General features: G+C 40.2%; 1 protein-coding gene across 3 annotated transcripts in view; it reads right to left on the reverse strand.

Moving 5' to 3' along the window:
- Positions 1-12,521, reverse strand: part of LOC108881412 (guanine nucleotide-binding protein G(q) subunit alpha) — a 31,705-nt gene extending 19,184 nt beyond the window's left edge. For 2 of the 3 annotated variants that reach the window (XM_018673412.2, XM_018673410.2), the window contains exon 1: positions 11,257-12,521. In XM_018673412.2, the coding sequence (XP_018528928.1) occupies positions 11,257-11,392 (136 nt within the window). In that variant the 5' untranslated portion in view covers positions 11,393-12,521. The remainder of the gene's footprint in view (positions 1-11,256) is intronic. The other variant, XM_018673411.2, reaches the window with a different exon arrangement.
- Between the last annotated feature and the right edge of the window lie 1,192 nt (positions 12,522-13,713).

Here is a 13,713-nt window from a genome sequence, read left to right on the forward strand (position 1 = left end):
TGTATATGTTTCCTCTTTATCAAGAAGAAACGCATACATATACAAAGCATATGAAAAGTAGCTAAAAGTTATGTAAGACTCAATCCACAAGTTTGTACATTCATTTACAAAGCTGATAAATTAAAAGCTTCACAACATTAGGGCTCTAAGAACCAACACTGGCTTATCAGAGACCTTGAGCCATTCTGAAATCCCCCAACACAGCAAAGCCTGGAGGGGGCAGGTCAAGGAGAAGCCCAATAATCACACAGCCGTGACCGTTCACCGAGGCAGAACCGTGTCACTCTGCCCAAATCATGCACCAACCAGGGGAATTAGTCATTCTGCTAAATAACCATTAACTCACAAAGAACAGGAGAAAATAGTTGAAACAGATCTGTTTCACCGGGTTGGGCCAGCTGGAGGCCACAGCAGACATTTCAGCTACGGTTTACACGAAGAGTAATAACCTGAAGCAGAGTTTGGCATCCGCGCTGAAAGGCAGAGAACAAAAGAGAGTCGAGGAGACGAGAGGGAAAGGAAGGAGGTGCAAAGTGTGACAGAGTGGAGGAGAGGGGAGTTCGGAGTAAATGATTCCTTAAAATTTCCCCGAGCACATCAAACAGGAAGCTATGTCCACTTGAGCTCAGTGTTGGGAAAAGTCTGCTGAAGGCCTGTCTGACTGTACGGAACTAAATGACTGAACGACTGTCGAGAGGCCCACAGGAACTTTTCCAAGAACAGTTTTAAGAACCGTAGCTCTACTGTAGTTCTGGGATTAGTTCCTAGGGCATAGTTTCTGCATCCCAAAACGATCTGGTGAGTGCAAAGGCCAGAGTATAATTCATACTATTTTAATGCACATCAGACATTAAATTCCCCCTCATAACCTGTATGTAAGCATCTGCATTTGTCATGTTCTCTACTCATTTATTCAGATCTTTCCTTTAACGTAGTTTCACCTGTCTGTCAACTGCTGCTGGTTTCCACAAATCAAACATCACTCTTTCACATCAGTGAGTCACAAAACTGAAAATAAATGCCCTGAAATGAAGCTATTGCTAAGTCATTGTTTGTCTAATTTGCCTAATCTTTGTGTTTCTTGAGATGTGGTAGAATCACAAATGTACATAAACATTTAGATCCCAAGGCTACCATTTCCTGAAGCTATTCATCAAAAGACTCAATGACATTTGCATTTGCAGACTAAAAACTCTTTTTGCTAACTTCACTGTCTGAGAGGACTGGCTGGCTGACTGATGGTATCACTGTACTTGGAGTGCCATAGTGGCAGATGCTACAGTCTACAGCTGCTATGGATACAAGAGCTCCTGCTTGCTTGAGAAGACGAGGTGTGTGTGTGTGTGTGTGTGTGTGTGTGTGTGTGTGTGTGTGTGTGTGTGTGTGTGTGTGTGTGTGTGTGTGAGAGAGAGAGAGAATTTGTTTCATTTTCATTTCCCATGTCACTGTTCCCTGTAACATCCACCCATCCTCCTCCCACTGGTTATATGTATAGCTACAAGACAGCAGAGACAACACCACAAGGGACGTATAAAAGGAAATTAGTAATAGGTGGATAGCAGGAACCTTCATCAGAAATGGATGGGAAAGAAGACAGTGGAGAGTAAAGCTACACTGTATTTTATAACATAACCTCTGCATAACAGTAAAAAGCACCAACATTAAAAACCAAAGAATAGCGTCACAATGGGTGGACAGAATAAAAGCAGCATCTTCAATATACTACTTATACCACAACAGCCTTGAAATAAAATTGCGTCATTTTACTGTCAGAAGAGTTCCTGGGATGAATCACATTGGAAGGTTCTGTTATTTTGTATATACAAGTGAAATCTACTGTAACACTAAAAATTCATGCCTTCACGAGCAGGCTTTTATAGCACAGCTTTTGTGTTGTGTTGTAGGTTGTCTGTTACTCCAGCTGAGAAAACAGATGCTTCTTTACAATAATTTTTAGCATCAGGAGAGCTGCAGGAGCAAAAATCACACACCTGGGCAAATCCTGGCATGAGTCTGTTAAAAACTATAAATTCATTTTTCAACTAACATATCCTGAATCCGGAAACTATTTTTGACCCATCAATAGAAAAGAAATAGATGGACCAGCGGGCACCAGGCACCGATATTAACAGCTGCCAGGCCAGCCCATTCCTCTGACTAACCGCCCATGCTACATCTTCATCTGCTCACTTCAAAGATGGTCTGAATGACGGTAATTTTTCACATGCCTTCTTAATAAGAGGGCGACTGCAGGGAACGGGTGGGACGGATGAGGACCAGAATCTCTCCTGCGCTGCATTTGGACAGAGAGGAGGGAGGGCTGGGGGCAGCGAGTACAGGATCTCTATTCCAGTTTTGAGACAAAATTCCTGGCATACTTTTCCTTCTAAAGGACTTAGATGTCAATTTAATCATTTCGCCTATTTTGGTTCCCATTTAATCAAAATGCTTGTTGTACTAGAACAGCAGTATTTCCCACTGGAAATACAATGTGCGGTTCACAATCCCTCAACTAATTCTGATCCCTCTTCAACCTCACTTCCTTCTTCCTAATCCAAGACTTAGTTGGGAACTTGCCCATCGCTGATGTGTTGCTATATAAATATACAAATGGACACTGAAGCTTTTTTTCCTTTTATCCATCCAGACCTAGTTGGTTTTCTTATGCATATGTGTACAAACACAAGTGCTACAACTCAGAGATATTATCATTCATACACCATCAAGTTTAGGTCATTAATATGGCTCAGAGTCAGTTGACAAACTGAAACTGACTGGTAAATTCAGCAGTTTAGCCCTTTTCATAACTGTACAAGTCATCAGCTTTTTATTTAAAATAATATTTTCTGTGCTATACACCTCGGACCTAAATCAAGACATTTATTAAATAGAGAAGGTTTTAATGGGGCCATACATGTTAGTAAAAACAAGCTAGACAGGCAGTGACATGAGAAGGACTGGGCAGTCTTTCACAGGTCTGCCACATAACTGCCGAAACTCTGGGTGTGTCAACATCAGTTTGCTCAACCAACAGAGCCGCCAGACAAACAGTGCAGAACTACAAACACCTACCTGCCTTGTCTTCGTACCACACTGTGAAACTTAATTTTTCATTTACCAAGCACAGGAGCTTAGGATTGTATATGTATACGTCTGAAAAAAAGAAATGGCTGGGTTGGCTGACACAGAACAGGAATAGTTACAACACATATGCAATGTGAACTAAAAAGTTATGTTAGATGGATCACCAGCTGTCTCTGACATTACGGTTTAGTCACCATCAATACCAGTGGGGCACAGAAATCAGTTCAAGATCATTTTAAATTCTGAGCAGTAAGCAAAAATTAAAAACATATAACAAAACCTTTCTGTGTTTATCTTCTTTAGGTCTGAGAGAAGTTTTTATATGTTTTATACCTTTCGCACCCACTCCTCAGTGAAATGCAATAATATTCAACAGCAACAAACATTACAGCCTCCAAAAACACTATATAGCTCAAAGGCACCTTTAAAAAACCTGAGCATTTATTGGGATTCATTGGGATGAAAACAATGTGACTGCTGCTACGACCTGCGCCTACAAAGCAGCTAATTAGAATATGACATGAAATGACGCAGAATACACTGGGCGACAAAACATTTCACAACATTTCAATTTGTTGTGGTTGCACTGTCTAAGGGAGCTTATACCCAGCAACATCCTGGGTTCCCAGTGTGAAAGAGGGCTACATTATTAAGCAACTGTCTTATGATCTTAGTGGCAGTTGTGTAGATGTTGCAGAGAATCCCCCAACCGTCTCTCAAAAAAAATAAATCAAGGTCACTTTTGTAAGGTGCAAGGATGTACCTATTTTCTTACACATCTATTTACACTGTGTCTACAAATGGTCAAAAATCATGTAAACTACATAAAGAGGCAAATGTCAAGTTGGGGATATACAGACGCACAACCATTTTCAGGGCAAGCTTGCTAAAAGATTTTATTCCTAGTCACTGGTAAAAGACTAACCTGAGACCAAATCAGGGCTGAAACTAACATTTTTTTTCTAAATAAGTTAAGTTAGGTTTAAAGTTTGTTCTGTTTTATCAACAGTCAAGAAACCTAAACCATTCATTTTAGATTGATATGACACAGTGAAATTCCAGCATATACCTGGTATTTTTACCTAATAAATGACTAATAATTGCCCCTGATTAATTCCCTTTTAAATAATTTAGCTATCTAATGTTAGCAGTGACAACTAAAATCACCTGAAGCCCACGGCAATTAATGTAATGCTGGACCAGCAATGGCTGAAAATGCCTCCTGTTGACAGGAAAAAGGTGCTGCACGAGTCACACTGGGTCAAGAAATAAATAGATGTCATGGCTGTAATTCATCAAGCAGCGTAATGAAAATGTGTGCAGTACAGCCAGGATAACTGGTAGAAAGGGTTTGGTGTGTTTAGACACAATTTCCTGCAAAGTGGAACAGAACAGAAACAATTTCGATACAAACCAACATGAGTTTGGCTAAAATAACTGGCAGTTAGTTGGCACAGTCAGACCAGAGAGCCAGGTCAGGCTGCATGAGTCTGGCAATTTGAGATTTCTGGGAAATAAGCTCACGTGGGTGATGATTAGCATTATCAACCTTGGCTGAGAGTCAGTCTGTACTGGTAGACATACAGCTGTGGGAGTAAGGATACAGGAAGGCATCTGCCAACTCTGCCAACAGCTATGCTATTGTGCCTGTGAGGATAGCTAAGATACCACAGGGCAGCCCTATGATGGCCCACAATGCTACTGTATGTACACACACACACACACTTGCAGAAATTTCCTTTGGGTCATTTTATGTGTGTGCGTGTGTGTGTGTGGGGGGGGGGTTGTTCATCTGTACTGTCTGAAATTTTGTTATTTCTACAAAACCCAGTCATGCTTGCCGTTACCTTGGCAGCAGCTAACAGGGATCCAAATAAATATGGCTAACACAGGGCTTATCTGCTTGGCTTACAGCAAGACTTACTAACAGAAACCATAATAGGCGTAGGTAGGCTCCATGCATGAGACATCCTTGGGTGTTGCCAAAAAACAAACACTCATTAACCCAGATACTACCGACCTGTTTGAGCGGTGTGCACATTCACAGATGAAGTGTGTGCTCATTGTGTGTGTATGTGTGTGTATATATACTGTATCCTGACTCCCATTTTAATTATGAGTTCAGGTAAATATCCTGTGCTGCCTGGGGCCTTAGCTCGATCAGGTGAACAGAATGTGCTCCTGATGTCATGGATTTGAATCTGACTCATAACCTCTGCTAGGTGCTCTCTTCCTCTGTCGTTCACTTGATAAGTGCTGTGTTTAATGTCCCGACAGGCAGCAAGTACACATGAGAAGAACTGTATCCAGGTAAACATGTTTGAAAAGGTGAAGGACAAAACTAGATCAAAGTTCAACCTATTTTAGCTCTAAGCTTTAAATTTTTCTGGAGTGGTTCTCTGCATGAGACAAAGTGTTGCTGCAGAGTTGTTAACACTTCCTCCTTAAAAATGTTAAATCGCATGAAAACCATTTTTCTATGCACTTGATGAACCACAAATGCTCGAGTAATATTCTGAAAGGTATGCAGTAAAACAGCAAAAGCTTAATTATGACATTCTAAACCATTTTTGTTCTTGTTGTATTGCAGCTGATGTACTGAATATTTTTAGATTAAAATAAACCACATGAATTCTTGTGAAAGGGGGTGGCTCATTAGTGATGAACCTAAAGTTCATTATCACCCAACTCTGCAGTTCTCCTCAGCTCTACAGAGGTTTGCAGCATCTTTCTGTCCATTGTTCAGCTATCTGTCTGCAACCTCACTGTTTGTGTTCACTCTCACTTCTCTAAGTGTCAAACTCCACTGTACACTGCCTGCTCAAGACCAAACAGCTGACGGCCAAAGTTACTGACTTGCTGGTGAACACAGTGGTGCATTTAGCAGCTAAAAATTTTGAAGAGTTACATTCACCACGCTGATTTCAAATGAATGATAATCACATACTCTGACAATTAGCCAAAATAAAACACACAAATAGTACAAAAAAAACAAAAACAAAAACACTGGGCTCCTGTTGTAGCCTGCAGAATAACTCACCGAATCCTACTTCCTGTCTCAGTCCCCAAAGCATCATGGGAACTGTATTTCCAAAACTTGTGCATGCCTTTACCCCAAATATAAGTTAGACATTTAGGCATTTATCTCAAATGTCTCTGATTAAATGTGTGGTTTTTGCTGTGTGATTATGACAAGATCGCACTTTTTGTTGTATTTCTTCTGACATTAGCAAAATGCAGTGTTCATTCAAGGTAGAGCACATACCTCTACTATAACACAACTGACAGTGTTTCTTAAAAGCTCGGGATGATCGTGATTAAGAAACAAGATTTGACCTCTAAGGTTATAACATTATGAGACACTATAATTAATTTGTCAGAGACAGGTCTTCACACACAATGCTGACTAGGCAGTTTTGGACTTGGTAAGGAGCAGAGAGAGGCAGCACCTCTTCTTATCAAGTTTGTAAAATGCACTGATCAAGACCATTTTAGAACAATAATAAGTAACTTCATTACTTCAAGCTACAAATGTCAAATGTTCTCTGCTTTGAAACAGGTTTTACAATATGAACACACTTCCACAGAAGAAGAAAAAAATATATATATATATGTAGTATCTGTGCAGCACTGCATTAGTACACGTTTTACAGGTTTTCCATCTATATGATTGACTTAACCTTCTGTCAACAGTAGATCCACACAGAAAAAACTCTCACTGTCTTGAGTCACTGTTTGCTCACTGCTACAATGCGTAACATAAACGTTTCCTTCTCTGACACCACTCTTTTTCCTCATTATAACAAGGTACTTTAACATCACATCATTTGTTTAAAGTTATTACAACATACCAGCTCAATTCATCTTGACATAACAAAAACCTTTCTCACTGATACAAGTCAAGTTTCCTGTTATAATGGAATAAGTTGGTATGCCATAGTCCTGAGACAGATGTATCACAAGAACCCCACGACATTTTGTCAAAAAGAGAAAAATGTTTTTTGTAGGAACTGATCGAACTCAAGATTAAGTGGAAACGAAAAGACTTATTACTGATAACTGTCAGACCCTGCTAACTGCTATTACACAGGAAGCTAACTCAACATCAGATCTCCTATGTGCTTTAGTGTTCCTCTGATAATGTCATTTGGTGAAAATAATAATGTAAGACAGTTGCACATTTTTAAAAATTGCTCTTATTTACTGACAAAACCTCACAAACTGGTGTTGTTACTGCAGCTCCCTGGGCTCCGGCTGTACACATTTAATTACTTGTGACTTTCATTAGCTACGGAGCAGGAGGCAGAGCACTCCTCTGACCCTGGCTCTTCCTCGGTCTGCATGTCTACCATGCATTTGCTAACCACACCACTGAGGAAAGCCAGCCTGTTGCTGATAAACAGCTGGAATAATTGCCTCAGCTTAAAACATCAGACGAAACCACCAACGCTCCTTATAGGTGGCGGCATCAAACCCAAACTTCAGCCAACTAGAGTATAATGACTACTTTTTACTGCTTTAATAAACAATTTCAAGCTTTGTATGAAATATATAACAGGTTAAAAACCAAATGTGAGTCAGAGCAATACCAAGCCTGAGTATTTAGAGCTGAAAATATTTTTGGTTGATTCTGCTCTACCAGCAACACTGGTACACAAATAACCAAAACTTATAACTAAATAGAAAATTCAACAGTGACTTTAATAAGTCAAAAGCCACCGCATATAAAACACTGAAGAAGTGATACATATGTGGCCAAAAACATAATAAAAAGCTACACTATGCATGAAGGTCTGTAACAGGATCAAAGAAATCCATAATAGGTCCCAAATGAGACAACCAGAGTGCACTATAACTCACTCTATAACTGGATAGTTTTTAGATCCTTTTCACATGAGCCTAAATAGTGTGACAGCAGACTCCCACCAGCAAAACAAAGATTTCTGCAATTAGTACTTTAACATCTAGAAATCTGGGTTGTGAGGCTGCAAAAGAGACATCTTCCATATCGAGCTCTTTCAATGAGTCAGAGCCCCAGCATCTCATCTGTGAGCAGTAAAAAAAAAAAAAAAAAAGAGAGAGAGAGAACAATAACAATATGTTTCTCCGCCAATGACCACTTTTTATATTTCTAATCAATGTTTGGCAATATGTTGACCAACTGAACCAAACAGATGCCTTTTGTGTGTTGCCAACCATGAACACATGAGCAAGGCCAAAAGATTCAGAGCCTTTTATTCTAAGAGTGGAGAAGCAGTGCATCGACACAGAGACGTCATTTTACAGAAAAAAATATCACCAGATTCCAGACAGTTTGATGTCTGTTATATTCGTTACACAGCTTAGCACAGATGTATCTGGTCAACTGTGCTCAAGCTGACAATGACTAATTGAGGCCTTAGTGGCACAGAGACTGGTGGTTAGCAACGCTCAAAAGCCACTTTGACTGATTCACCTGCCAAATATGATTCGTCTCTAATAGCAATATTGGTATCAGCCTCAAAAATCCAGTATCCGGTCCAACTGTAGCTGTAACTAACAATGCTCTAATCAAGGCCCCATTTACACTTGCCATTTCAAATATCTTATATCTAGAATGCGATTTAAGTAGATCTGCAATGACTAGTTGATTGACATAAAATTAATCTCCAACTACTTTGATAATCGATTATTTGATTTGAGCTATTTCTGAAGAAAAATACCAAACTTCTCTGGTTCCAGTGTCTCATATGAATACAGTTAATGGTTTTCTGGTCTTTTATGATAGTAAGCTGAATATCTTTGGGTTAGTTAAACAAAACCAAAACAGACCTGTGAAGATGTCACCATTAGCTTCAAGAAACTGTGGCATTTTTCACCTTTTTCTGACATTTTGTGAATCAAACAACTGATCAAGAAACTGACTGACAGATAATGGAAAAAAGATCATTAGTTGCATCCCTAGGTTTGATATGCTTTTGTTTACCCTTAGCCACACATACGTATCTAAGCCAGATTATAAATCCAATCAGTCATCTGTCTTCATTTCCCCAGGCTACATGTAAATCATGATTGGTCCCACTCCAGTCCAGAGGGTATTGGTAAAGCACCTGAACCTGTTTGGTAACGGTCGAAAACTCCAGAAGAACTTTACAATAACAATAACATTTCTTCAGTATAATTACAGCAGCAACACTCAGGCTAGACAGCAATACTATCCATTAATAACACAAACACACTGATGGAATACATTTATGGATTACAACTGAGGCAAATGTTGTGTTGATTCTCACGAGCTCGTATCAGTTTTATTACATTTTCTGTATGACGATACATCTTGAAATCTGTGGAACTGCTTTCTTCCTGTTGCTTTAATGAGAGAGTGGGAGAACGACGACTAATTTCTGTTTCATTTCAGCTTCCACGAAGCACTTAATGACGTGGTTAAAGTTGTAAGGTTGCATCTTCGGGAGATGAATGGATTTACACTTTTTGCTCAAAGTACTTCTCGACATATCGACTCAAAATGCATGAGGTGTAAATGTGGTTACAGGCCAGTTATGGAGATCTATTCCCACCTCCAGACTAGTTATTCCACTGATATCCATTTATTTATCTTTTTATAGATAGAGGGTTTCTCAATGGAGCTTTCTGGAAACTTTGTTCTTTGTTCTAAGCTAAATATGCATCCACCGCTCTACCTGCTAATAAAATTTGAACATTTTATATTAATGACACCAAAATTATGACAATGATTGTTCTTTCAGCATTCAACAAGTACAGCTCCACTGAGGTTCTGGCAGCAATATTAATTATAGGGACTGTTTGAGAATAACACAAGAGAACAGTTCTTTCTTATGAGCTGCTATTTCTTTCAAATTTGGAAGCTGATGCAGCTAAAGGTGAGGAGCATCCTTAAAACCAGGAAGTGTGTGTTTAGTCAACTGTGACAACAAACCACAGAGCTGCTGAAGTGTCCTTTAACACGATACTGAATCCCTGCCAGTTCTAGTGATGCTGGTCTGTAGCTAAACCTAAAACATAGTATATAGTACATAGAGTTTGAACAGCCTTTTCTGTCATTATAATATTATGTTAAAAATCCTCAATGACTCTGCTACTCTTCCTTAAACTTGAATATTAGTCTGTGGCCTATTCTCTGGAGAAGAGTAATTTCCCAGAGCAGGCCACCTCAGTGGAGGCCTTTTCTAGACCAGACACCGAGAGAGCGCTGTCTCCCTTCTAGCAGACTTAATTAAAACCACCTTTTGTTCATCATTTAAACCATGTTTTACAGGCAGATAAAGAGAAAACTTGCTGACAGCTGGTTGTGAGAAGCTTTTCTAAACCAAAGTCACACTTGATAATCTGAGTACCTCAGAACAGAACAGTCAGATGGGTTTAACTCACTACTAACAAACAAATATCCTCACTTTTAAATTCCGGGGAGAACAATGTAGATTTCTATGACTTTTAATAAAAGTCTTCACTAGAGCAAAAGAGTAAACCTGTCTCCAATCTATATAAAAACACTTCTTATTAGTGTATTTTGAGTTATATCGCAGGCATAATATATAAAATGAGGCAGAGAGGCTGACATAAAATCAAGTTAACAACACTAATAAATGTTGGTAAATGAGAGTCATCACTTAATGAAGTCAGTCTCCTGTCTCTGTTATCTTGTGATTGACTGCCTGACAGCTTTATAAGCTTGTAATCAACCTCACAGTCAATGTCAAAGGGCATCAGAGGAAAAGCAAGAGGTCACCCAATACGGTGATAGAAGCCATGATCCAATTATTGATGGAGGAGTTTTTCCCATTTTTCCCTGTGAGGTTCTGTGATCAAAGATAAACCACTGTGAAGAAACCTAGTACGTGTATAGTATATATATATATTTAAAAGCTGCTCTTAGCTCTGCCACTGCGAGCTCCCATTAGTCTGGAAACACCTTCTTAACCACATCTTGATTTGCAATGCAGACAAATCCTGTGGTGACAATGGTAATGGATCCTGTGTAATTGTGGGTGCAGTGTTTTGCATGTGAAGCCTGCACAGTACAATCAAAACCAATAGATTTTGCATTATGTGGTTTTGTGTGTCAGAGGTAGAGATGAACTGAAAGTGTCCAGCCATTGCCTGTGTGAGTGAAGTATGTTGAGTGAAACCTTTGAGAGACCGTGCAGGGCTTACCCAGCAGAAGAAGCTTCAGCTCCCTTCTTGCATCTCTCTTGTCTCGCCGGAGTTGTTTCTCGATCTCAGCGTTGATTCGTTTGGACTCCTTCGCCTCCTCACTCAGGCAACAAGCCATCATGGAGTCTAAAGTCATCACCGCATGAGCTGAAAAGCCCGTCTGACAAGGGGTTGCCGGGCTACACCTCACACACAAAGTAGCAAATAAATAAAAACAAAACCACTCTGAGCAACAGTCCGTTTTCTGCAAATTATTTTCCAAACACTGATAACCGAGCTTGCTGCAGAATGTGGCCTTCCTTGTTGATGGTATAACTGCTGTCAAGTGTCAAATATTTGACAGCTTAGTCAAAGTCTTGTGTAAATCCTCAGGCTACAGGGACTGACAGCCGATCACAGAAAATGTGCAACGCAACATATCTGCAAACTTCTTAGGATGACTAGCAAACGTGCACATAACCATTTTATTTCATGCACTTTCCAAAAGAGATGATGTTAGTTTCTGAGCTAAACGCTGCTAATGTTAACCACCAAGCTAATGTGTCAAGTTGATGAATTTTTCAGCGTGCCAACACTTTTTTAATCCCTTCCCCGCGTAGCTGGTTAGCCCGTAAGGATCATTTAAAAAACGCTTTTATAATTTCAAACTACCAACTTCGGTCCCAGAGACAGCGGGACACAACTGGCTGCCACTGCCACATCTGTACAATCCCCCTCCGCTGGTTGCCCGGCCGAGCTCAAGCCTAGCCGCCCCGAAACCAACACCGTACGCCCGCGCAATGACAACGAGCGCCCGTCAAACTGTCCATCCACTGTACGAGCAGAAAGGCTTTCCCACCCGTCTGCCACACTCGACGTACAGTAAGCCTCGAAACAACCCGAATTAAACTACACCTTCACAATTACGCTCAGAGCAGGTATCCTCTCACAGACCGAGTCTCCAGTGAGCAGGGTAGCTAAATGGACAGGCTAATTGTTAGCTGGCTAGGTTAGCTCAGCTAGCCATCCCTGGATTTGCAGCCGACTGGCTAAAAACCAGAAAGCTCGGCCTGACAGAGGACCTCCATCGTCTTAAACTCGAGTTCTCCAAAAGACCTCGCCAGGACCAAACCCTCGAAACGCGAAAGCGTCTTACTGACGAGTCAAATTGGACCCTTGTAGTCCGTGCATTTTATGGCTCCTGATATTTTTTCCTGGTGGTGGTGGTGGTGGTGGTGATCGCTCCTCTTCACCCACTCCTCAGCCCCGGTGTGGCGCTGGTGCTGACGTCGCTTGGGATATAATTGATTGACGGAGGCATGAGCGAATGAAAGCAGAGCTCGTGGGCGTTTGAGGCGGGCCTTTCCTAGACGGTTAACTTCCCAAGTTTGCTTGAGAGGAAGTCTTCCTTTTGGAGGCGTGTCGGCGACAGCGGCTGACATTTGACTGGACGGGCAACGCCCATCTCCTGTCAAAGACCTTCTGCACACAGACACACGCTGTACGCTCATCCTGCTCTTTTCTTTTTATCTCTGCTGTTGCCGCCTGCAAGAGACAAGCTCACCTCTGAAACTGGTTAAACATCTGTCTGCACGCAGTGGCAGCAAGAAACTAAGCACATTTACTCAGGTACTGTGTTTAAGTAGCCTGGAAATTTTAAGGGAATTTACTTGGTTATTTCCATTTTATGATACTTAATATTTCTACTCCACTACTTGTTACTCTGCTACATATATCTTACAGTTATAGTAGTAGAAGTAGTAGTTACTTTTCAAATTACATTAAAATAACTTAATTTATTATATGTTCATTTATATATTTCAAGGCATTGTTAAAGCTGAAAGAAGTGGTTTCTAACCATTTTGGCTTGTGACAATTTTGAGTTACTTGTACTTGAGTACTTGAGTATTTATGATACTTTTTACTTCTACTCCATTGCATATCAGAAGAGAGAGGGAGAAAATATTATTCTCTACTCAGCTGCATTTATCTGACAAGTTTCAGGTTAAGATTTAATGTAAAGAAAAGTATGATACACTTAAAAAAAATTCCACACAGTGTAAAAGATTAAATCAGTTGTTACCAGTGTTTTCGTCCTGTGGCTTCTCACAAAAAAGGTGGTGCGTAGTTGTGTCTCCCTGTCATGTTGTTGTCATCTCCATTAGAGAAACATTTCCCCTATTTCCCCTTGTTCTTTATTCATTCCTGACCCAGTGATCATCTCACTACCCCTCTGAGTTTATCTTGTGACCCTATGGAGGAGACACATAGACTTGAATACCAAATTTTGTATAAAGTAGTTAAAACCAGCTTCCTCTGTGACCTGCAAAATAAAATACACAGTTTTGCATCAGGAATAATATGTGTCACCTAGAAGCAACATTTTTCTATGGAGCAAGCACTTTTGATAGTTAAGTAGGACTTCGAATGCAGATCATTCACATTTAATTGAGTATTTTTATACTGAATATATTATAT

This window comes from Lates calcarifer, linkage group LG17, assembly GCF_001640805.2.
Source record: "Lates calcarifer isolate ASB-BC8 linkage group LG17, TLL_Latcal_v3, whole genome shotgun sequence".
Lineage (NCBI taxonomy): Eukaryota > Metazoa > Chordata > Actinopteri > Centropomidae > Lates > Lates calcarifer.